The sequence below is a fragment of the Mytilus trossulus genome, chromosome 13 (genome assembly GCF_036588685.1).
Source record: "Mytilus trossulus isolate FHL-02 chromosome 13, PNRI_Mtr1.1.1.hap1, whole genome shotgun sequence".
In the NCBI taxonomy this organism is placed as follows: domain Eukaryota; kingdom Metazoa; phylum Mollusca; class Bivalvia; order Mytilida; family Mytilidae; genus Mytilus; species Mytilus trossulus.
The window spans coordinates 10,371,407-10,397,322 of NC_086385.1; the positions used below are offsets into that span (position 1 = coordinate 10,371,407).

At 33.0% G+C, this 25,916-nt stretch overlaps 1 protein-coding gene across 1 annotated transcript in view; it reads right to left on the reverse strand.

The window, feature by feature from the left end:
• LOC134694774 (electrogenic sodium bicarbonate cotransporter 1-like) overlaps positions 1-19,388 on the reverse strand; it is a 29,934-nt gene extending 10,546 nt beyond the window's left edge. The window contains exons 1-11 of the mRNA XM_063555827.1: positions 19,216-19,388; positions 11,529-11,676; positions 9,880-10,040; positions 8,672-8,905; positions 8,366-8,460; positions 6,487-6,732; positions 5,288-5,434; positions 4,281-4,360; positions 3,187-3,361; positions 2,179-2,312; positions 5-554 (exon numbers count right to left, since the gene is read on the reverse strand). Coding sequence (XP_063411897.1) covers positions 5-554; positions 2,179-2,312; positions 3,187-3,361; positions 4,281-4,360; positions 5,288-5,434; positions 6,487-6,732; positions 8,366-8,460; positions 8,672-8,905; positions 9,880-10,040; positions 11,529-11,674 — 1,968 coding nt within the window. The 5' untranslated portion in view covers positions 11,675-11,676; positions 19,216-19,388. The remainder of the gene's footprint in view (positions 1-4; positions 555-2,178; positions 2,313-3,186; positions 3,362-4,280; positions 4,361-5,287; positions 5,435-6,486; positions 6,733-8,365; positions 8,461-8,671; positions 8,906-9,879; positions 10,041-11,528; positions 11,677-19,215) is intronic.
• Positions 19,389-25,916: the final 6,528 nt, after the last annotated feature.

Genomic DNA, 25,916 nt, shown 5'->3' on the forward strand with positions numbered 1-25,916 from the left:
TTACCGTTGCAGTAGCAAACGTTCCTCCCTTGATGTTAACTAAAAATATTGCAATTCCAAATGTTCCTAGGAAAAGCAAACACGACATAAAGAACACATTCGGCTCATACAGTTTGTCGCCACATCCACTTCCGGTAAGATTACCGCCATATTCAGAACAGTAAGTTGGAAGCACACTATTGTTTATAGTACCCGCATCATGGAACGAAATATTGAAATCCCTGTCATGCGCATTTCTGCTTGACATGTTCGTTGTATATCCGGACACATTAAAATTAGTTGATCTATTATACGGTATTGTAAAGTTTTCGCACACGCATGAATTAGTTAATGATGCATGGAAATGAATTGGATACTTGTCTTCAATCTTAATTAAATTTTCAAATGCTTGGAAAATGAAGATCAGTGCAATAAGGCAAGCGAAGCATTCTTCTGTAAAACGGGTGATGAATCGAACTAACGCACTTAAATCTAGTGCAACGATAATGAAAATTATAAATGCTATCCATATTCCAACCCAGCATCTGAAAGGCATATAATCCCAATCTCTGTCACTGCAAAATGAATAAGCCTTTTTATTTTACAAATATATGATTATTATATTACTCATTATAGTAAAGAAAGGGTTTAATTGTTTTATTTTTAGGGGACGACCATTTGATATTCTGGGGCGGGGGGGGGGATGGGGTCAGGAGGATTTTGAAAATAAATAAGTCAGCCTTGATAGTCACAAAAAAAAATGGTTTGTCCTTTGGTTGTTTGAAAATAAATTACCTGACTTGCTCCGCATGGCGAAATATGATTGACAATACTTTTGACATAGGTTAGGTAAAATCAAACTTTAATACTATGTATGTATGTATCCAATACATGTATATTAGTTGGGAATATAAATTATTCATTTCCTGAAGAAAAGTATAAATTTAAATATTTAATCTAATTATACCAATTGTCTTTTATAATTTACTACGTATTTGTGTTTCGTTGGTCCTATCTCGCTTTGTATTATCTTGATATGTTTGTATATATGGTCCTCTTGTACACAAGTATATATATATGTGTCTGAGGTTATGACGAACATCTGGATTCTTAAAATTTCTAAAGGCGATAATGATTTATTTTGATTAAATGGTAAACAATAACTTGACCATTTGTTGACTATACATGTATTATTCATAATTAACAAATATTTAAAAAATTGTATGTTTTCGAATTTTGTAAATAATGTCATGATAGTTTTGAAAATAAATAATCAGTCCCTTTCTTTAATGAAAATGACAAATCTTGCTTCAATAGTGCAGAAAATGAATAATCTGTCCTCTTAGTTTACAAAAATGAATAACCGATCAAAAACAAACCATCCTGCCCCCCCCCCCGCCCCAGAATATCAAATGGTAGTCCCCTTAGTGTTTTAACGCCATTTTAAAAGCACGGAAAACGTTCTATTTCATGACGGCCAGTTTGTATATGTACAGGAAGCTGGAGTGCCAGGGCAAAAATAGCGACCTTCGATAAGAAAACTGACAATTTACTTCAATCAAGATAGAAGTCCAGTTACACGTACGAGGAGGATTCGATTTAACAACCTCAGTGTTGACTGGCTATTGTTTACAGTAATAACTATTTCGACCATTCAGCCATCAAGGTCCCTTAAGAAAAGGAAATACACTGTAACATGCAGTATTGCAACGCTGTTATATCTTTGTTTTTGTTCTTTTTAGCCTTTATTGACAAATTTTACCGAAACTGTAAAATGCATTTGTTTAACCTATTCCGTCTGTTTGTTTTGATTTCACATTGTTGTAAATATAATGAGACTGTATGCTACTGAAATATAAATTGGTTGTTTATCTAACTCTAAAACAAGTCTAAATCCACCATTTTCTAAATAAGCAAAAATAGTTTTTACGGAGTAATCTCCCTTTTTAATGGATTTTCAATAAGAAATTTATAATGCAAAATTTGAGTTTTCCTCAAGTAAGATGTTATGGCCCTTTTTTCTGTGTATATTTTGGGCTTAGGCTAAAGATAAGATCTGAAATATTTTCTATTGCAATTAGTTTGAGGTTTAGGTTCTTAGTCCATGGAAACTTGATTTTTAAATACAATACCGATTTTTCTTGAGCATTTTGGTTTTAACAGGTTTCACTGTAAATAAGAAATGTAGGTAATACTTACACGCAAAAGTTATACAGTATCATTTCTAATACCAACATTGGACCTGTACTTCCTAAGATATTCATTGGCTGACCAGAAAATAAGGCAAACACCACACCAGTTATAGCCGCGGCTAATATACACTCCATTGGTCCCTGGGATATAAAGATACACTACATGAATGCACGCGTTTACTTTCAGTTTGATAGATGCTTTTTGTGATTTTTTGTAACTTTTTGTTTGATTTGAGATTGTAAAACAGTAATGTATGCTGTAACAATATTTTGACTATATACCTATTATGTCTGTTTTGTTCACGCATCGTTGTATTTATAACAGAACAAGTGAAGGGTTTGGCGCTATTTGTCGACCATTTTCTATATTTGAAAATGTCTGTAACAAGTCATGTATATGACAGTTGTTGTCCATTCGTTTGATGTATTTTATCATTCGATCTTGCCGTTTGATTACGGACGTTCCGATTTGGGTTTCCTCGGAGTTCTGTGGTTGGTTTTTTTTTTGATTTTGCTTTACGCTACACGAGTGCATGCAGTTACTTACATATTTTTTCCCAATAAATGCACGAAAACAAAAACGATCAAATTATTCTTTTATTTTACGTTAATTGAAATGTGTAATTAGTATAGAAAAACGACTGGATTTGATTAACTTCATCTGGTTCGATTTATAGGTAAATAAGGCTAAGTTAGTTCAGTTGGATCTGATTATTTTATTGTTCAATTTGAAATTGCAAATAAGTATCAGCATTTCCAAAACGCTGCCCATCTCTTTACATGATGTATTTATTTCGCACATAATACTATGTTTTTGGAGTGAAAGTCACATCTATTTTTTATTGTTGTTCAACGTATATGAATTGCTAGAAATTGGTGTAAAATTGCAATAATAAGTTATGTTTTGCATTTTCAAATGACAAGTCTGAAAAGCGTATGATTCTTTTGTTAATTTTCATTCAAGAGAATATACAAAAGTGTATCATAAATAATTCTAATCCATTTAAAACAATACCATAAAATTATCAATTTCGTCTCCAAGTAATCCACCAAAGGTCACATTTGGTGCCAAAGTCGCTAGAAATAAATATATAAATGACGCAAAACACTGAATATGTAATCCATCCGTAAAGTCACTCTTATACCAGGGTAGTTTTCTCTTAACATCTGCCACAAGACCACCAAATAACCTGAAAATCAGTCCATTATATTTTATGAGAGTATGCAACATACGATCATGCAAACAACGTGCATTTCACGAATTTGGTCTAGGTAATTAATTTTTTTACATGATTTGTAATAACATTAGTATCACGTAAGGTGCCACAGGTTGAGCAGAATCTACTTACCCTTTCATTTCATTGAATCATTTGGGTGATAATTTCTAAAACCACTGACCCCGAAGTTTGTCCATCAGGAACGTATTGCATTATCTTTTTTACACTTCTAATAACATAGTACAAAATGGAATCATCAGATGTTCAGTAAAATTAAAAACAAACATACTGCCACTGGATGAAGGTGTTTGGTCCTGTACACAATAACATTCTGTTGTTAGGCAAATATCAAGCATCTCAATGATCGAAGTCAGTGTTTGTCAAACTGCTATGTATCTCATGAAATATTTCCCTTAACGTGTTTGGTTTTGTTTTAACTTTTATTTTTGTCAAAGACTATGATAGAATCATATTACTAATAAATATTTTGTCAAACTTTTCTGAAAACTTTACGATCAACATTTGTTTTGTCGTTGTGGTTAGTGTCACCTTCACAAGATTAAATCATCCATCATTGGAGGATAACTTGGCTTTTGCTTTTGATGCAACTCAGTGTTCTGTTGTTGATGTTGTTCCTGTGTTTTCATCTTATAATTTCGGTGTGTCTCTATGCTTTAGTTTGTAGCCCCAATTTATTTTCTCTCAATCCATTTATTAATTTTGAACACCGGTAAAATATTGCTGACAATTACATTATTAACTTTTGAAAAAGGAGGTGACAGAAAGTTGTAAGGTTATCAATGTTTGAATTGTGTTTGTTAATAATCAAGACAATTGCCGTGTCTTTTACCGGTATGCCATTTGAAGAGTATATCATTTATATAAGTATTACCTGCCAGTTCTTTGCAGGGTGGCATCTATATGAGTTTGGGGTTCTTTCTTCTTAAAGGATTGACCTGCTTTTCGAGTCTCCTGCAAATTTAAATAAGAAAACTTTAAGCAAATATTTAGGAAAACTGCTGAAGGAAAATTCAAAACGTAATGTCCCTAATCAAATGGAAAATGCTACAATGTTCCGATGTTTTATCAATATTATACTGTATGTAAATATTATCTTATACGCATTCCAGTTTCATTATCTTGATCCCATCAAAACGCTCGACTATTTCAAACAACATCATGATTGGAAAATCAACTTTCATGTTCCCGACTTTGGATATGCCTTTCTTTATGTACGGAAATAGTGGGTTGTATAGCTATCTAGTTTATTTTTAGTTCCGTACGCGTTATATCGACAAATCCAACAGAAACAACTAGTTTTAAAACTAGCCAATAATACTGAGATATACTACCACACATACAGCACTGACATAGAAAACAACTTGTTTAAATAATAATACAAAAGATAACTTACAGTACTTATAAAAAAAATCTGCAAACTCTTTACAGTTTGAAACTATAAGAAAGGTACTACTAGTATCGATAATTAAAATTGGTCATACATTAGGGCTAGTAAAGGCAACAGTAGTATCCAGGTGTTTAAACGTCATTGAGAGAACAATTCCTGGTTTAAAGAAAATGAGGGTAACGAAAAGAAACTACCGGAACAACAGTTACACTGAAGTAAAAAAATGTACAACAAAAACAAACGTCAACATACATAGAAACAAATTATTTTATAGCAAGTGCCATATTCCTGATTTAGTTCAGGACATTTTATAAATACTGTAAATCAATGCAACATTTTTACAAAGATACGCGAGTGATTTTTCATAGTCAATAAAAGACACATTCTTGCATATTGATTAGCCTAAAAAAATGTTTTTTCAATTTGAAAACGTGGAAGGAATGAACTATATTTCAGAATTTCGAAACATAATTTGATCCACTCATTCAAACCTTTGTTGGTAAAGTATCCGGAGGTTCTATTCTTGTAGATGGATTCCAACATCCAGGTGGCAGAACTGTTGTTTGACTGGTAAATTCTTGAATTCCGGTTAATATATCTATCTCTGATTCAGCCTTGTATGCTACCTCCCTAAAAATCTAAAGCAAAGGATTTCATTCAGAATAACTTTTTCATTTTTCTATTTCCTACTGTATTCGTATTACTCGATCTGTTTAGTGTTTCAAGGTGTGTTGTTCATGTTTTTGACATTTTCTTGTTTCACTTTTCATCCATGTTGTTATCTGTCAATCTTCATCTATCGATATCAATATCAACCTTGATTTATACCTTTCATATACACCATGGTATAGAACAATATAATTTCTTTTTAATATCTTATATCTAATATAAGTAGCATTGATTGTCATTAATCGAATGATAAGTTGTCTACAGTGATTATGCTGTACAACAATGAGGATGTGAGTTCGAATCGCACACAGGGCAGGTGCTCTCGACTCTAATATTTTTTTACAATGATTGCCAGTGTTTCTATCAAAGATCGGTGGTTCTCTCAGGGAACTCTGGTTCCCTCTACTTATAAAAGCTGTCTATCTCGATATTATGCTGATTACAAAAATGTAGAAAATAGAGTCCCACACACAAACAAACATAAACAATCTTTAACCTTAAAACGTTGATATCGTTTGTTTTGTTTAATTTGTATTTGAATACCCTAAAAAAATTATTTTCACTTATCAGATTTGAAAAATAATGCAAATTGAATTTGTAAACTCATAGTAAACAAACTAAGGGATATTTTTATTGACCTTATAATCATGATTATCTTATCTAAAGATGATTAAAAAGATATTGTATTTATCATTAAAAAAAAAGTTGAAATTTAACAAAGAGGACATTTAAAACAGTATTGAAATTTAAAAGTAAATAGTTGAATTCGTTTTTTCTTAATATTCATTTAAACGTCATTGATGAGTCTTTTGTACACGTTTCTGGCGCAAATACACTATAATTTCAATCCTGGTATCTATGATGAGTTCATTTGTCAGACGTGTCTCTGCTCCTAGTATAAAAATAAACAATAGAGAATCAGCAATTATTTTTCGCCTTGTACGACACGGTCAATTTAGTTTAGTCTCCCTTACTTCGAAATCTCAATCTCGTCCCTGGTTGTATCCATTTAATTACTTACGTCATCTGTGATCAGTGTTCCCATACATCGAGCAGCTTCCTCTGCTGGTTCCAAATTCCCTTTTGGAACCAGTAAAATAAACAGGAAACGAGTTGGTAGATCAACTTCTGTTATCATTCCAATATCACTAGCAGTTTGTAGTCGTACAAAAGCACACAGATTTCCCATCAAACCTTCGACTTCCCCTACCATAATATTCATTACTTCAGAACCCGGTGGTATCTTCTTCTTAAACTTCGTATTCCTCTGATAATAAAAAATGTAACTAGATAGTCAGTAAAAACACAAAAATACTGAACTTTGAGGAAATATTCAAAACGTTCAGCAAGAAAAAACAAATAAAAAGCTCAAATACATCAAATAAATGGATAACGACCGTCATATTCCTAACCTAGTTAAGGCCTTTTCTATGTAGACACTTTCGTTGTCAATATAATCGAAATGTATGCGACTGTCGTACAAATGAGAGGTTCATGTAGCTTTAAAACCAGGTCTAATCCTCCATTTTCTACATAAGAAAATGTCTGTACCAAAGTCAGGAATATGACAGTTGTTATCTCTTCATTTGATGTGTTATAGCTTTTGATTTTGCCATTTGATTACTGACTTTCCAGTTTGAATTTTCTTAGAATTTGATATTTTTGTTACTTTATTTTGAAAATACCATATGTACCAAAACCTAAAAAAACATGAAAACAATACTTTTTAAATTTTACACCTAAAAAACAACATAGACCTGATTTTCCTTGACCAGGCCTCACGGTCATAAAACTTTCGAGCATGATTTTTGTACTCAGACTCGAAAAGCAACAAATCAAATTGCTGGATTTCATGATTGAGCATCATTTTTGTGCTCAGAGTACTGAGCAAAGTTTTATGCCTTAAAGGCCAGGAACGCACAAAGACGAATATTTGAAAGTCAAGGATGTAAAAAGATCTCTAACAGTTGAAGAGCTGTATGAACAAAACAGGTCTTAAATTAGGAACAACATTTAGCTCAGGTCCAGTTACCAGAAGGAGTTTAAACCAGAGTTTCTTAATGAGTTATGGATTTATAAACAGACACTTTTAAAATGATTAACGTTGATGTGGATCATGTCAGTACAGAAGTGTCGACTACTGAGACGATGATACACTTAGAATACCCTCTAAAGTAAAAGAAGTGTTTGGGTGTTTTTTTCCTATTAGGTGTAGCAATGTATTTTTACAGTAAATTCCAATCATACTTAGTATTTAAAATTGTTATCTTGTGATTTGTTAATTGATATCAAAAATATATAAAGACGAAAATTTGTCTCGTCTACTTAATTTAGAGAAATCTACTGTACATATAAGCAGAATAATGATTCTCTGAATACTTTTTTCTTCAAATTAATGTTTAAATTTATTAAAAAAATTGACATATATGTATAGAACAATATGTAAAATTGAGAATGGAAATGAGGAATGTGTCAAAGAGACAACAACCCGACCATAGAAAAAAACAACAGCAGAAGGTCACCAACAGATCTTCAATGTAGCGAGAAATTCCCGCACCCGGAGGCGTCCTTTGGCTGGCCCCATAACAAATTGTACACAAGAAACAAAAAATTAAAATAATACAAGACTAACAAAGGCCATAGGCTCCTGACTTGGGACAGGCGCAAAAATGCGCCGGGGTTAAACATGTTTATGAGATATCAACCCCCTCCCCCTATACTTCTAGCCAATGTAGAAAGGTAAAGTACATGTTAAATAGTATAACCAGTTGAAATTATAGCGGACAAAAATACATTGAAAATGTGCACAAGGAAGATAAATTCCTTAATTTTACATATTTTCAAAAGATAAATGTCTCGTCTTCTTTGATCAACTTTAATAATAATACAAAAACGTTTACCTCCCCATCCGAAAGTCCAACCTCGTTTTTGTGATCGGATGTTCCGTTTTCAGTATTGTCTATTGATTCGGTAGATTCAGAATGGTTATATGCCTCTGAAATTAGAAAATATCCTATTTATGGTAAATTGTTAAGTTAAATACTTTTACTAACTTCTTCGATTGATATTAAAATTTGGTTTGAACTTTGAAAAATATCCACCAATGAACAAATGAAGTTTTTAGAATGCAATTAAAGTAAAACACCTTGATTTGTTTACCCGTTTGATGCCTGGGAGATAACTGTCTACTTAAAAACAGTACTTACGATTTGTGTGACTTTTTGACTCATTCGGGGTATCTCGGTCTTCGTCTTCACTCTGACTATGATTTTCGGATAATTGTACCCCCGATCGTATCTTTGGCAGACTTTTTGGCAGAATGTTATGAAGATGTTTATGAAGCGTCTTGTGTTTATGTTTCTTTAAGAGAACAGTTCTGACGTGGTTCAATAATAACGGCTGTAAAGTACCATCGCTGGACCAATGTTCAAGCAACAGATCTGAAATCAATCATACGATGATAAAAATCTGAAATCAAGCAACAGATCTGAAATCAAGCAAACGATGATAAAAATCTGTAATCAAGCAACAGATCTTGAATCAAGCAAAGTTGATAAAAATCTTGAAGCAAGCAACAGCTAAAAAAATTCTGGAATCTAGCAAAAGATGACAAAATTCTAAAATCAAGCAACAGATGACAAAATTCTAGTAATAAGCAAAAGATGATGAAATACTGGAAGCTAGCAAAAGATGATAACATTCTGGAATTAAGCAGCAAATGATAAAAATCTTGAATTAAGCAAAGGTGATAAAATTCTTGAATTAAGCAAAGGTGATAAAATTCTTGAATTAAGCAAAGGTGATAAAATTCTTGAATTAAGCAAAGGTGATAAAATTCTTGAATTAAGCAGCAAATGATAAAATAATTGAATTAAGCAACAAAGGATAACATTCTGGAATCAAGCAAAAGATGATAAAATTCTGCTATTAAGCAAAAGATGCTTAAATTTTCGAAATAAGCAACATATGATAAAGTTCTGGAAAAAAGCAAAAGATGATAAAATTCTTGAATTAAGCAACAGATGATAAACTCTGGTATCATGCAATAGATGACTTAATTAAGCAACATATGAAAAAATTCTGAAAATAAGCCAAAGATAATAAAATTCTGGAATTGAGGATGTAATTACGTGTAGGTAATTATGTGATTTTATTGGTAAACAATTTGTGATTATGTGATTCCTTATACCTTGTTTACACGTACATTTTTGTTAATACGAATTAAAAGTTATGTCGTGCGGATTATAAATTGAATTGACGCGTATTTCAATTCGAATTCGAATTTACGTTAGAACGTGAAACGTTTCAGATGCTAATTAAACTAGTTCGAATAAGTTGATGCGAATCGAATTCGAATTACGTGTGAATGCAGTATTAGACATCCTCTTAAGGGGCCACTCTACTTCCTTCTTACCTACTATTTCGTGCATAGATGTCGCTTCTAGGTCTAGCAGCACTGGATTGGCTGTTACAATCAGATGTAACTCTGTTAGATACTGCATACTCAATGATGACACGTGCGGCTTGGACCATCGTTTTCCATCCTCCTCTAGTTCCTCCTCAAACTTGACCCAACTTTTGTAAAATAAGAAAAAATATAAGCTTTCATATGTTTTGGTTTGTGAACCTGATTTGTTTTCGCTTATTGGATTTATGATAACTGAACATAGTCCAGTCAATCTAAGATTTAACCTCAAACTAATTGCAACAGAAAATGTTTTAGTTCTAATCTATAGCATTATGCCCTTAATATACACAGAAAACAGTCCCATAAAATCTAACTTGAGGAAAACTCAAAATCAGCATTTTTAATTTGACTAAATTATATGATCTTCTGTTCATGAAATGTACAAAACCGAAGTGTTATGAAAGTAGTTTTATTTTATTCATGCATATTTCATTAAAGAAATAGCAAATTTGAAGCTTTGTGACTATTTAGAAAAAAATAATGTGAAAATTTGGTAATGTTTATACCTGTATATTATATTGTTTCAGCAACTTACTTATCTAAAGAAACTCTAAACCACAAAAAGAAGTATACATGATTAATTATTTTGATTAATTTTGAGATTCTTTACCTTGACATGTTGAAAAATTCAATAAATGGTCAATTAATGAATTATGAAATCTAGATTATAGCTTGATAAAAGATATGAAAACACCGTTAGAGTTGTTTGTTATACACTAAAGACCGCTAAAAAATCAAAAATCAATACATTCTGATGAATAGAAGCAGTAAAGTAATAATTTTGTATCAATATTTTTTTATATTTCTGCCTTTTTTGCAAGAGTTATCTCCCTTTTCAATGCAAATCTCCATAGGAATTCTAAATGGTGATTTTTTTTTAGTCTTCCTCAAGTTAGATTTTATGGGACTTTTTTCTATATATATTTGGGGTATTATGCTAAAGATTAAAGCTTAAAAATCTTCTGTTCCAATTACTTTCGGGTTAGGGTCAAATTTATGCTATATTGACTGGACTAACAGCGGTATTCCAATATTGTTGCCTTGATTTGCTACGACAGAACATTCATTTTTCATCAGACCCCTTGTGTGTGGATAAACAAAGTCAACTCATAACTATTTTTATGATAGCAACATTCACCTGACATGTGAGCATTTTAATAAACGTATACTTGTGTGAAAATGCTAGCTAATGACAGAATAAAGCGTTATCAAAACTGTCGTATGATGCCATTGAGAGAAATATCCAACAATGACCAAATGCCACGAATGTGACCTACCGAATTAGACTAAACCAGGTTTGTAATAACATAAGCAACATGACGAGTGCTACGTGTGAATCAGGATCTGCGTATTCCTTCGGAGCCCGGAGCACATAAGATCAACCCCAGTTTTGGTTGGGTTCGTGTTGCTTAGTCTTAAATTTTCTATTTTTGTCTTGTGTAGAATTATTTGTCTGTTTGTCTTTTTTTCTTTTTTAGCCATGGCTGTGTCAGTTTATTTTCGATCTATGAGTTTTACTGTCCCTCTGGGATCTTTCGCCCCTCTTTCGTAACATTTAACTGTAGCACAATTGAGAAGTTTTACTTAACACCTACCGCCTGACCTCTTTCCAAACAGATTCGTCATGGAATGGCCTCAGAGCATCCATTTGACAAAACACAAAATGGCAAACCTCGCTTTCCTCTTTGTCAATAACAATATCTGGAATCCCATTGTTCTTTGGATTTCCTTCCACAGACATTTCTTCAAAGAAAACCAATATAGAAATATACGTCTATAGTCAATTAGTGAATTATATAAATCAGAGAATAGGATATATGTAAATGAATACATTGTAGTTATGATACTAATATTACACAATAAACAAAAATGTGTCCATAGTACACGGATGCCCCACTCGCACTATTATTTTCTATGTTCAATGGACCGTGATTTGGTTCGAAACTCTGATTTACCATTTAAATTAGAAAAATCATATTGAAGGAGCATTTGTACTAAGTTTCAAGTTGATTGGACTTAAAATTCATCAAAAACTACCTTGACCAAAAACTTTAGTCTGAAGCGGGACAGACGAACGATCAAACGAACGGACGAACAGACGAACAGACAAACGGACCCAAAGACCAGAAAACATAATGCACCTCTACTATTGTAGGTGGGGCATAAAAATAATTGTTTTGTTATTTTTTATGATACTGTTATGATATTGTTGTCAGGGCTAGCGGCCATGAAACTTTCGAGCACAATTATTGTACTCAGACTCAAAAATCAACCAATCACATTATCAGATTTGGTGTTTCAAGGATAATTATCGTACTCAGATTAAGAAATCAACCAATCAAACTATCAGATTTGTTGTTTCGAGCACACTTGTCGTACTCAGACGAAGAAATCAACCAATCAAATTATCACATTTGGTGTTTCGAGCACGATTATCGTACTCAGATTAAGAAATCAACCAATCAAATCAAAGAATCAGATTTGGTGATTCAAGCACAACTGTTGTACTCTGAGTCCGAGTATGTTTTCTGACCTAGAGTCTAGATCATTAAAGATGGTATATTTTGGTATTAATGTTGATTTACTCATAGTCTTTGGATTGGGTTGGCATGCTACATGTTATGGTTTTTTTTTTACATATATGTTGTGATGGTATGATAATAAAACCTTAATTGAAGGGATGGTGATCGATCATTGAAACACAATTTTTCATCAGTTTTGTTTAGGTCGGGAGCTGGCATTTCAGTAACTACATGTACTAGACTAGTCAGGAGCCTCTGGTCTTTCTTAATCTTGTATTATTTCAATTTTAGTTTCTTGTGTACAATTTGGAAATTAGTATGGCGTTCATTATCACTGAACTAGTATATATTTGTTTAGGGGCCAGCTGAAGGACGCCTCCGGGTGCGGGAATTTCTCGCTACATTGAAGACCTGTTGGTGACCTTCTGCTGTTGTTTTTTCCATGGTCGGGTTGTTGTCTCTTTGATACATTCCCCATTTTCATTCTCAATTTTATAATCTTTCAACTAATTTTATTAAGATCTTGAGCTGGCATGTCAGTACCTGCTAGTAGTCCCTTGTTACCTATTTGGCACCGTATGTCCATTGACAATTAGTTTAATATATACCTTATATAATTAGTCTTAATTAGTGTGTACCGAAGCCTATCCCATTAATTAAATCTGAAACGCAGTTACTGTTAAAAAGTGAAATTTAATGTGTACATTTCATATTTTACATGTACATGTAAGACACATGATTTATAGGCGTCACTATGATAATCTATCTTGTTTCTGCGTTATTGTATATTTAAAAAATGTGAGACAACAACAAAACATTTTTATAGGTCATGACGCGAATATTAAATTAACTATGAAATATAGTAAGAAATAGTTACCTGCAATGCAGAAATACTGCATGTATATGGAGTGAAGCTGTACATGAATCAATGACTTATTTGTCGGGGAATTTGCGTTACTCTTCGGGTCAAATCCGAGAGTAGACGAAACTTTGAAAAGATTTTTGATCCAAAAAAAAAGAAGATGTGGTATGATTGCCAATGAGAAAACTTTAATGTTGATATTTTTGTAATAATTTTTTTAGTTATACATCAAAACAAAAATATTTTCATATTTTTTTTGTCATTCGTCTCAACTCGGCCGATTCCGTAACCTCATAGAATGAGAGTAGCGGATTCTACCGAGGATTGCCGAATGATCATTTTGTATACTACTTTTCAAATACACTTTCGGGTCAAATGAGCTCACCTAAAATGGTTGGTGTGTTCTTGTTTCTCAGCATTTTAGTCTTTAAAATCTTTATCGTGAAAATATGGATATGGGGTATCAAACTTATTCGTTCATAGTGTGTTAATTTTTCGTTTTTTATTGAGTTAAGCTTGTCAGTTGATATTTTATCGTGTGTTTTTCTATGTTGTGATGTTACGCTATTGTTTCCGAAAAAAGGAGAAGGTTTGGTACCACTAAAACGTTCAATACCACTGCAAATGTTTGCACCTGTCTTCAGTCAGGAATCTGATGTACAGTAGATGTGAGTGTCGTTTGTTTATGTAATTTATCGTTTCTCTTTCTTGTTCTTTATTTAGATTAGACCATTGGTTTTCCCGTTTGATTGGTTTTTCACTAGTAATTTTGGGGCCCTTTATAGCTTGTTGTTCGGTGTGAGCCAAGGCTCCGTGTTGAAGGCCGTACATTGACCTATAATGGTTTACTTTAATAAATTGTGATTTGGATGGAGAGTTGTCTCATTGGCACTCACACCACATCTTCCTATATCTATGATTACAAATTAGACACCTATCAACAAAGTTCAAATGGAGTTGGTGTTTTGATGTAAGCAGTTATAGTCGACCGTACTACCTTCACCAACGAGCAACATCAATACCGTATACTGTGGATTCATTTATTTTCGTGGGTACCAATTTTCGTGGTTTGAGGAAAATTTACATATTCGTGGATATTTGTCATTCGTTGAACATTTGAGTTCGTGGTTCTCTTATACCAATGAAATCCACGAAAATTGATATCCAACGAATATTAATGAATCCACAGTAGTCGGCTATGAAAGACCCTAACATGAAAAATACGCATTTATTCAATTTAGAAAACTAATGGTCTAACACATTACAAAACTATTTACATAAACAAATATGACAGATATGAACCAACTGCAACCACTGAACTACATACAGTCTTGGGACAGGCACATATAGAATTTGGTTACATGTGGTTTCATGTTTGTGAGCGCTCAGTCCTCTCCTAACTTGGGGTAGTATAGTGTATCAGGACAACTTAAGAACAAACTATCGCTCGGTATTAAGATATTAACAAAATAATATAATGCCTACCCATGTTAAAATGAGCATAGAGCATGGCATGAAAGAATTATTTCTTAATTTAACTATATATATACTGGTTACAATTTGAATTTAAATTTGATAAAGAATGGTTTTCGCATTCATTTTTAGATAAAAATGCTTGAAACAGACCCAAATCCTTTAAAATTTGCTGTTTTATTGCATAGTGTAGGTAGATTCGAGCTCGATAACACATCTGTAAGTTATTTTCAAACAAGAGACGCGTGCATACATACAGAGAGTCGGAAATTACGATACCAAGTGGGTATATTCATTGTAATTTGAACTCACTATACTTACCACGGTGTCATAAAGTTATCTTTGCCATATAAAAAAGACAATGCATATTTGTTGGCTTGTATCGATAACACACACATAAAGTTCGTACGCGCGCTTGACAAAACCCAAATCCAAAGAAAGACATTGGAACTTTCGAATTGTAGAAAATATCATACGTCACTACATGCACACATCAAATTTATCATTGGTTTGATTTTATATATATCGTATTATCATTACTAGTACTTTACACGCCCCCCCCCCCCCTTTTTATTTATATCGCATTAGTACTTTACACGCCCCTCCCCCCTTTTTTATTCCCATGGATCCATCACTGGGTTTTGATCAAGAAGCCTTTAATTTATAAAAAACATTTCATATTTCATGTAAAACATATTCTAAAAATTTATCCATATGTGATTTTTATATTTTCAAAGGTTTATCTTTTGTTACTCTTATACCGTAACAGTATACATGTATAAACCTCGTGATGTCTAAATACGATCCACCATTTGATTAATTAAAGTCGTTTAGAATTAATTTTTCACTTATCTGACATAATACAAGGATAAAATATTCAACTATATTTTTGAGACAAGTAAACATACAAAAAATCCGAAAATACGTCTATGCATGCACTACTTGTTTTTTTTAATATATATCGTTACGTAAATCAGACAGGAAACAAATGACGCAACCAACCGAAGGACATCTACATGTGGCTTAAGAGGCCATCATACAATCTGCAACAAAAGACTCACGTCATGCATGACAAGTGAAATATACTCAACAAGCTCAACAAAATAGAATTAAATATGTAACCTTTTTATTTGATTTTAACTTTTTCACCCAAAGCCATATAAAATATTTCAGTTTTTTTAAAAAAACGGTAGAAACGTGAATATTTGAATAATCGATTTCGAATTTTTATGTACACGTTTGTGTTGAGAATGAGTTTATCATTTTACCTTTTCAATCGCATAAGAAAACCCACTTAAATGAGAAAAAAATATATGAACGCAGTTAACTTTCATCCTATTAATGTCTTCTATTCCCCTCCTTTTTCTGTTTCGTTATTTTGGAGGGGGGTCAAGGTTGGTGAGAGGTTTCCGGATGGGTGGTAATTAGAAATAATGAATGAAAGAAGAAACGTGATTTAAAGGAATTAAAATTACCTGCACATAAAAAAACTAAACAGCCAGCAGATAGTTAACCCTAATAAATGCAGATATATGCACTCATGTGCTCCAAAATTGGCTAGTCTGTAAAACTGCATAAAATAACGAGATGTTGTCTGATTGCTAAAAAGACATATTTACCCAAGCCGCAATGACGTATATTTAAACAATTATGGGGTCGGTAAACGGCCTTCAACACTGACAAGGCCCCTACATGACACATTGTAAAACAAATGATTTCAAACAAGAAAAACAACGTTCTGATTAATGTACTGAAAATGATAAACGAAAACACAAATGATAGAAAGTAACCAAAACGACAACCACTAAGCTTTAGAGACTTTTACAGGCATTTCTCGTTTTGTTTATATAGATTAGACCGTTGGTTTTCCCGTTTGAATGGTTTTACACATGTAATATTGGGGGCCTTTATAGCTTGTTGATCGGTGTGAGCCAAGGCTCCAAGTTGAAGGCCGTACTTTAACCTATAATGATTTACTTTTTAAATTGTTATTTGGATGGTGAGTTGTCTCATTGGCCCTCACACCACATCTTCCCATATCTACATACAACGGTTTGTCATTTTCTTGCATTGTACGGGAATATTATACAATTACTGTCTTTTGGTGAGGTTAATGTGTGGTTTTATTGACTTTTGAAAAACTGATATTCACTGAGGCCAACGGCCGAAGTGAATATCAGTTTTTCAAAAGTCAATAAAACCAAATATTTACCGAAACAAAAGACAGTAAATGTTTTATTCCATATTCCGAGAGAAATTATTGTAATGGAAAATATTTACCAAAACCAATTGTACATCAAACGTTTTTTTACCAAAATTATACACGTAAAAGCACGCGACGTTTTGCGCGGTGAATATCCTTTTTCCGCAGGTGAATATGCTTATTTATTCAAAATCCTATTCATATAGAAAAACCTACTAATATTTTATCAATATGGAATAATCGTAAATATTTGCGTGCATTTTTGTCAAATGATCTGGCTGCAGATATTTTGCCTCTTTTGACACAATTGTAAAAACTGCTCATGAGGGATATTTGCCCCACTTGTTTTTTTTATACTTTTTTTCCAAATATTCGGAATCCTCTGGTTTTATCCATGAAATGACATTATAAATTTGGCCGCTTACCATTACTTTCCTTTCATAAATCTACTACATATATAGTATAAACAGCAATATTTTAAAGATCTTATGAAACCCTTGTTATCTTTATTCATTCTATCAGAAAAAAAAATTGCCAATGTGAAATGTAAGAACAACCTAGAGAGAATAACTTTTCAATGATGTATATCATTCGGCAATGAATCCTCGGATTCTACCGCTACTCTCCTTCTATCACTCGGTGCTAAAAGAGGGTACGGAATCGGCCGAGTTGAGACGAATGTGATTTATATCTCGAAAACAAGGACACGGAGCACCAAATTTTCTATGTTATTTCTTTATAGACAGAAAAATATTACAGTCATAACTTAAATATAATACACTGACCGACGTTAGTGTGAGTAAAACATAACAGATGCATAAAGAACATGAGAAAAAATGGCAAAAATAATGGGTTTTTTAGAAGTTTGATAATTGTATCATTCTTGTCATTTGCAGTTTTGTCTCATCGTTTTTTTGTGTAAACGTTCAAATACAAACTAGAGGTCTGTCGTTTTCTATTTATTTTACTTTTCAAGTATTATACATGTGTACATTCGTTCAATAATGCCATACATGTTCTCTGTGTATACGACCTTTTAGTGCAATATACATAAATATATATAAGAAGATGTGGTGTGAGTGCCAATGAGAATAGTCTCAATCCATCTCCATAAAACACGTTTGAAAATATCATTTTACATTGAATTTCATATTTTGCATGTTTATCATCACAACGATAGAAAAGAGAAAAATTGTGCACTTCTTGTCCCCAAAAGTAGCGAAAACGATATTGACTTATGGATTAATGGATTTTTATGAGTACTTGTTTTTGTTGAATGAGGAAAATTAGTATTTTTTGCAGATATTTGATTTCAGGTTTTGTCAAAGTTTGCCTTGAAGCATTAAGAAAACTTGTATTTGCTGAACACAGAAATTCAACGTTATTTTCACAAACGAAATCCATAACAATTTTATATGTCGATCTTTATCAGGTGATACCTTTCAAAATTATATTTAGATGCGGTTTGATAGGAGGAAAAACTGCTTCCTAAAGATACTGTTTGAGTAGATATAGCCAGGAAGATGTGGTATGAGTGCCAATGAGACAACTCTCCATCCAAGTCAAACAAAATTTATAAAAGTAAACCATTATAGGTCAAGGTACAGTCTTCAACATAGAGCTTTGTCTCACACCGAACAGCAAGCTATAAAGGCATAAAATTAACTACTAGTATAAAACCATTCAGACGTTTAAACCAACGATCTAATCTATATGAAAAAAGAGAAACGAGAAATAATTATATTTTAAAGAACCACATCAACAAACGACAACTACTGAACATCAGATTCCTGACTTAGTATAGGGGCAAACAGTTGCAGCGGGTTTAAACGTTTAAATGGTACCAATCCATCACCTTATCTGAAACAATTTTATGTAATAGCATCACAACATAGGAAGATACACTATAAAATATCAATATCAATTGCTTAACTCAATCAAAAGACGTAGTAACATTAATGAACATACACTGAACGAATGAAGCATACTTTATGGGTTCTGCTCGTTGTTGAAGACCGTACGTTGATTTAACATAGATAATATCTGTATTATCTTGTATCATTGCAAACCATGCCACATCTTTCTTTTAATATTCAAGAGTAAAACTACCAGTAATACAGTTTTACTACATTGAGGTTGTGATAAACAGTAAATCAAGCATGCATAATAAAAATAAATTCAGATTTTAAAGATTACTAAATAGTTCATATCAAAAATCTTACCTTAATTGTGTAAGTTGAAATGCAAATAAAACATACAATATAAGCTATGCAATGTTACAATGCTTCCATTTGATTGAAATACGAAACTAATAATGCTGCTGCTGTGATCACGTGACCGACAAGGCAGGGACCTGCGAAAAATTCCAAGAACGCCCCTCTAATTACATTGTTATGGTGTTGTACAAGTGAATTGATGAGGATTGTCGGTAAATAACATTAATACTTGTAATCTAAAGTGTTAATTTTCATGTAGTAAATTTGCTTTTTGACAACAGTTTGACCTTTTAGGTCACTCTACCTCAGGGAAAGCCCTTCAAATTTAAATTTGAAAAAAAAACATGCATTTTTCTTTTTTCAAGGCTGGTACAAGTACATATAAAAGAAAACGACAAATACAAGTTTTATTTATCTGTAATCACTGAAATTAGCATGCATCCCGTTATCCAGAAAAATAAATCATTAATTTCCGAGTCAAATATATGTAAATCCTGAATTCCCGCTATATAATTAAAGGCATTTTCCCGAATTCCAGAAAAATGAAAAGCTAATCATGACATTCCGAAAAAGTTTTTTCGTCCCTCTGCAATGTTGGTGATTTCTGGCCTTGTGGTCATAAAACTTTTGAGCACGATTTTTGTACTCAGACTCAAGAATCACTAAATCATAATACTGGATTTCTGTTTCGAGCAGGATTTTTGTGCTCCGATCACTGAGCAAAGTTTTATGACTTCAACCCGCCTGTGTATGTTGTTCATGTAACTGAATGTATATCCGTTGATTTCAGATCCTGAGGGACTTTGAAGGTTAGTTGATATGGTTTTATTGTGTTCATTATAGTTCTGCTTTACGTGCCTTTATTTCAATCATACCGTTATTTGACGTATACAGGATCTTACGCTTTTTATGATTTATTATTAAATTTACTTATTTGGCTTCATCAACACAGATAACAATTAATTAAGGAATGTAATTGAGATATAAAAACTAGATTTACTCTTCTTCAAATGGTCATGCGCCCGTGTAATTTTAAATATATATATCCGTTCAATTTTAATATTGTTTCCGTTCTACCTGCTTCATTTACTTGTCGGTAATATTGCTTTTGTTGCAAAAATACACCCATGTGGGTCAAGCAAACACAAATACAAACATATATAACACAGAAAGTGAAGAACTTCAAATAGAAACATTAATAACAAAGTTATAATTGGCAATGTAACCTTTGATGGACATGGACCTCATTTTCGCAAATCAAACGATTGCTTTATAAGTCACCAACTTTTGACAAAAGCTCAGATTCAGGGTTTAAAAGTTGTTTTACATGTAGCTTTAAAAGTTGTTGATAATTTTTATAATCAGGGTTAATATCAATCTTTGAACATAAGCAGTCTTTTTTTAAGTTCAGTTTGTAATAGATAAAAAATGGTATTCATCACCAAGTTATATAACGTGTTATAAAGTTTACATTTATAATTTACATTTGATCTCTTGGAACATTTCAACTTCTAGATTACTGTCATATAATCTTCACAATTTACGTACCGGTCATAACGATATCTAATGGGTGTTCTACTTTTGACATTCGTAGTATATAATATATGACAATTAATAATGACCAGTTCAGCTAATGTGACACAGGGTGATGAAGAAATAAATTTAGCAAACAAAACTCTTCATCATCTTTTATCGGACTTTTTTTTTAAGCAAAATACATAATCATGGAATGTTAAAAGATAAGCATGATAAGTAAAGCTAGCTGTTATCTAAAAGTTAGCACAGTTCTTCGTTTTTTATCGGACTTTCATTTTCTAGCAAAATGCATATGAACGACTGTTACAAAAATAAGTAAAGCTAGCTGTTATATAAAGGTTTAGCATACTTTTTTACTCTTCATCATCTTATATTCGGACTTTCGTTTTCTAGCAAAATACATAAATGTTACAAAAATAAGTAAAGGTATCTGCTATTCAAAAGATTATCATGATGATCCTTTTTTTTTACTCTTCGTCATCTTTTATCGGACTTGTATTTTCTAGCAAATTACATATGAAATGTTACAAAAGTAAGTAAAACTAGCGATTAATTATCTAAAAGTTAGTACACTTCGACCATCGTCCTTTATCGGACTTTCATTTTGTAGCAAAATACACAGGAATGTTACAAAAAGCTAGCTGTTAAATGTAAGTAATCATACTTTATTTATAATGTGAAATTAAATCAAATGACATTAGACGATTTATATACGCCATTTTATTGCTTTTTTATGACCCTAATTTGTGTATTGTCATTTTTCCTACTTAAACTGACTAACGGTTTTTCTCACAAAAACTGACAGACATTTGATAAATGTACACAAGATATTAATAGGATGACCTGACTGTATAGAAAAATAAAGATATGGTGTATGATTGCCAATAAGACAACTAAATCCGCAAAAGTTCAAACGGAGTTGATGTAAGCAATTGTAGAAAACCGTACGGCCTTCGCCAATGAGAAAATGTCCATTCCGTATTATTTTCAATCGGCTATTGAAGGCGCCCCGACAAAAAAAATCGGATTCAAACGAGAACCTTATCAGTTCAAATAAGTTTTTCATGTGATATGACTTGAAACAGGAACATGAAAACATAATGTTTGTGAACATGTTTGCGATCGTTCCATTCTCCCTTTAACATTGACAATAGTGTAACACCACAACATTTAAACAAACTAGAACACATATATCATGTCGGTTACTTATTAGGGGACAGCTGATGGACGCCTCCGGGTGCGGGAATTTCTTGCTACATTGAAGAGCTGTTTGTGACCTTCTGCTGTTGTTTTTTCTATGGTCGGGTTGTTGTCTCTTTGACACATTCCCCATTTCCATTCTCAATTTTATAGCACTCATATATCATGTCGGCAAACTATAAAATGAAGATATCAATTAGTACACGTTCAAAGAATTAAGCAAACCTTCAAATCCAGGCGCGGATCCAGAGGGGGTGCCGGGGGTTGGAACCCCCCTTTTTTGGACGATCAATGCATTTGAATGGGGACATGCAATTGGAATCCCCCCACCTTTTGTCTCCCCCCTTTTAGTATGGCTGGATCCGCCCCTGAAATCTACTAGTTTGTTATGGAGAATGTTTGTCATCTTCGCTAGTCATCGATTAAGAACTAGTCCCCTGCCTCCGACTGTACTAGTCCGGGACCACAATTATTTCGTAGTGCATTTCTTTTAAAACATAAATGAAAATAAAAAAAATCCCACCTGCGCTTTCTCAAAGAAACTTTTACAGTGTGTTGTACTACTTTTAGGACAAAAGATATCAAAATTATAGAAAAAACTTCATCGGCTCTAACTCAAAATATGGACAATTTTATGTAGAGGGCGTCTTGAAATCTTTTGACAGCTTCCGAAGTGCTTATTTTAAACTTTTTTCAGCTGGACCAAATCACTACGTTTCTTTAAAATTCTGGACCCAAATTTTTTACAGTGTAATATCACCCCCATACTTGTAATATGAGGCATTAAACATGGAGAAATAAATTTACAAGGGGTATGAAAATCAATGGCAAGTAACCCACTGTCAACACTAGGGACTATATGGTCTCGGACCTACTGTATCGTTATCCTTAGCTAACGATGATTAATATATATACATTGTATCCATGTATGAAAAGCAGACTCTGTTGCTTTTGACCACAGTTTGAACTTTCGCATTTTTATCTGCCTGAAAGCTTAAGGTTGTTGTTTATCGTTGTTTCTATATTGTGGGTTATGATCATGATCTCAGGACTGACATACATGTATTCAATAAAAATTACTTGATACACAAGTACTGATGTTTAAACTCATCGATCACGTGATGTGATAGGGTGCTGCGGGGTTTTATACTGTTGACATGTTCTCTTTTCACTTGCAATTAATTATAACATGTACAATTGTACAAGGTTTAATCAGAACATGCATTTTCTACATCTTATAACATAGTGTGTTGTCTGCTAAAGTTACATGTTCACATGTCGTTTTAAAAAACAATGTGTTAGAAAATTGCAGGTAACCGGTGGTACAATGTACAATGTACATGTATGAAATTCTCTAAACTATAAAAACAAATAGATGTACATTTGCATTGTTACAACTTCATACAGGGTTAAAAAAAAACATTTTTATTAAATTAAATACGTAAAATTGCTCACAATTATTATGACAACATTATAATCGAAAAATAGTAGGTTTAAACGCCTTTAAAAATTTGACCATTTACCACATAAAATGTAACTCCCTTTATGCTTCATGTGCCATTTACATGTACGTACACATTGATTTTGTTTCGAATTTAAATGATTTTTTTTTTATTTTATTAACCAGGCAGTGGTGTCACGGAATAGAAGTCCCTTCATAATATAAGATCCAAAAGGAAGAAAATTCTGGAATATTATTTCCACAGGAAATGTTAGACGGAACAAATATACGTTGACAGTGGTAGTGGTGCAGGTAATCCTAGGCTAATTGTGTTTCAATATATAGATATAAGGAGATGCGGAATTAGCGCCAAAGAGACATCTGTCCACTATAATGGTTCAAGTTTATCTGGATCAATCAAATTCGGCCAATTAGGTAATTACAAACTGTAGTAATGTGGGGTTACATAACAGATGATAACAGGCAAATTATAAAAAAAGTAAAAAAACAACAACTTAAAAATCTAGAATGGAGAAGAACGAAGTACTAAAATATCAAGAAAAGAAGAGAATAAGGCAAACAGTTTACGAAAAATTGCCTACAAAATTCAAGAATACAAAAAGAAGACCCCTCCCCCTTTTTTCCAATCTAGATTCTAATAGATGTTCAACGTTGATTTTGATTTAATTAGATACGCCATAAATACTCCATTTGATGGTCGCAAAAATCAGTCTAACGCATTGGAACCGCAAATCTGCAAACGTAATACTGACTGTTATATATACTGTTTTGAGTACAATATTTTTGAGACTTCATGATTCCATGCTCAAGTTGTAACCTAGCTACTACAATTTCCAAATGCAAACAAAATATTAAACATACCATACCATACTTTTCTACAATTGCTTTTTTTTTAAATTAATTATCATGATAATATGCTTCAACAGTAACTTTCTGTTCTAAATCTGTCGTTTTTATGTAGAGAGCTACGATTTCTACCTTTATAGTTGAACTTAATGATATACATGTATAATTATATAAATTAAATAAACCTTATTCTTTATTGTTAATATTTTCATAATATTTAAATATTCATGCACAAGTTTTGGTCTAATGAAGCAAAATCAAAACGTACTTACTAATTAATATATTATGAATGCAAAACTTTTTAGATATGATGCTTCCGAAATTGTATGTGTTTGTTTTTCTTTTCATTAATATAACGTTAACTTTATCAAGGACGTTTAAACATAAATATTTGAAATCCCAGGATATGCTGTTTAACTACTTGATAACGACGGGAGTCAAATGACCTAAAGGGACCTTAAACTTTTAACCTTTTAAAACGTTTTTGTAACTTACTGAACTTATACATTTGTAATCAAATGTGTAACTTAGTTACCCTAAAATATTTGATAGAACAATAATTTCAAGACAAGACAGTCACGTCCTTGAAATTCAACTAGATGCCAGTCTTCTATTAAATGTCAGCATTATATTGTTGTTATTACATGAGCATTGTAGTTGTCATATATTTGATCATCTTATGGGTGTAATTTGTGCTTAATAAAGAATTACAAGCATATCACTGCCTATACATGTAGCATCATTATTCAACAAAATGAAGTTGTTAACGTCTATCCGCGTGTATTTCGGTTCGTTCGTCATACCGTCTTTCGCCTCGTTCACGTCTATCCGCGTGTATGTCGGTTCGTGTGTCAGACCGTCCTTCGTCTTGTGCGTTTATCCGCGTGCATGTCGGTTCGTTCGTCAGACCGTCCTTCGCCTTGTGCGTTTATCCGCGTGTATGTCGGTTCGTTCGTCAGACCATCTTTCGCCTTGTGCGTCTATCCGCGTGTATGTCGGTTTAGTTTAAACATATTTATTTATAGTGGATTGGGAAACAAGTTTTGCAACTTATATTAATCCCTTTCCATTTTGCGTGTGCGAGTGCTGCATTGTAGCGGCATTAGCCTACTCTTTTTCGAAATCTACAAGGGTGTCTTTAACGTGCAAGAGATATGGCTCTCTCTTTACACGGGCCAGCCAACATATCACTGCCTATACATGTAGCATTATAATTCAACAAAATGAAGTTGTTAACGTCTATCCGCGTGTATGTCGGTTCGTTCGTCAGACCAATCTTCGCCTTGTGCGTTTATCCGCGTGAATGTCGGTTCGTTCGTCAGACCATCTTTCGCCTTGTGCGTCATCCGCGTGTATGTCGGTTCGTTCGTCAGACCGTCCTTCGTCTTGTGCGTCTATCCTCGTGTATGTCGGTTCGTTCGTCAGACCATCTTTCGCCTTGTGCGTCTTTCCGCCTCTATGTCGTGTTGGTTCGTCAGACCGTCCTCGCCTTGTGCGTCTATTCGCGTGTATGTCAGTTCGTTGGTCAGACCGTCCTTCGTCTTGTGCGTCTATCCACGTGTATGTCGGTTCGTTCGTCAGACCGTCCTTTACCTTGTTCGTCAAACAAATATTTGCATCACACCTGTCTCAAATATTATCAAACAGTATGACTGCATCGCTT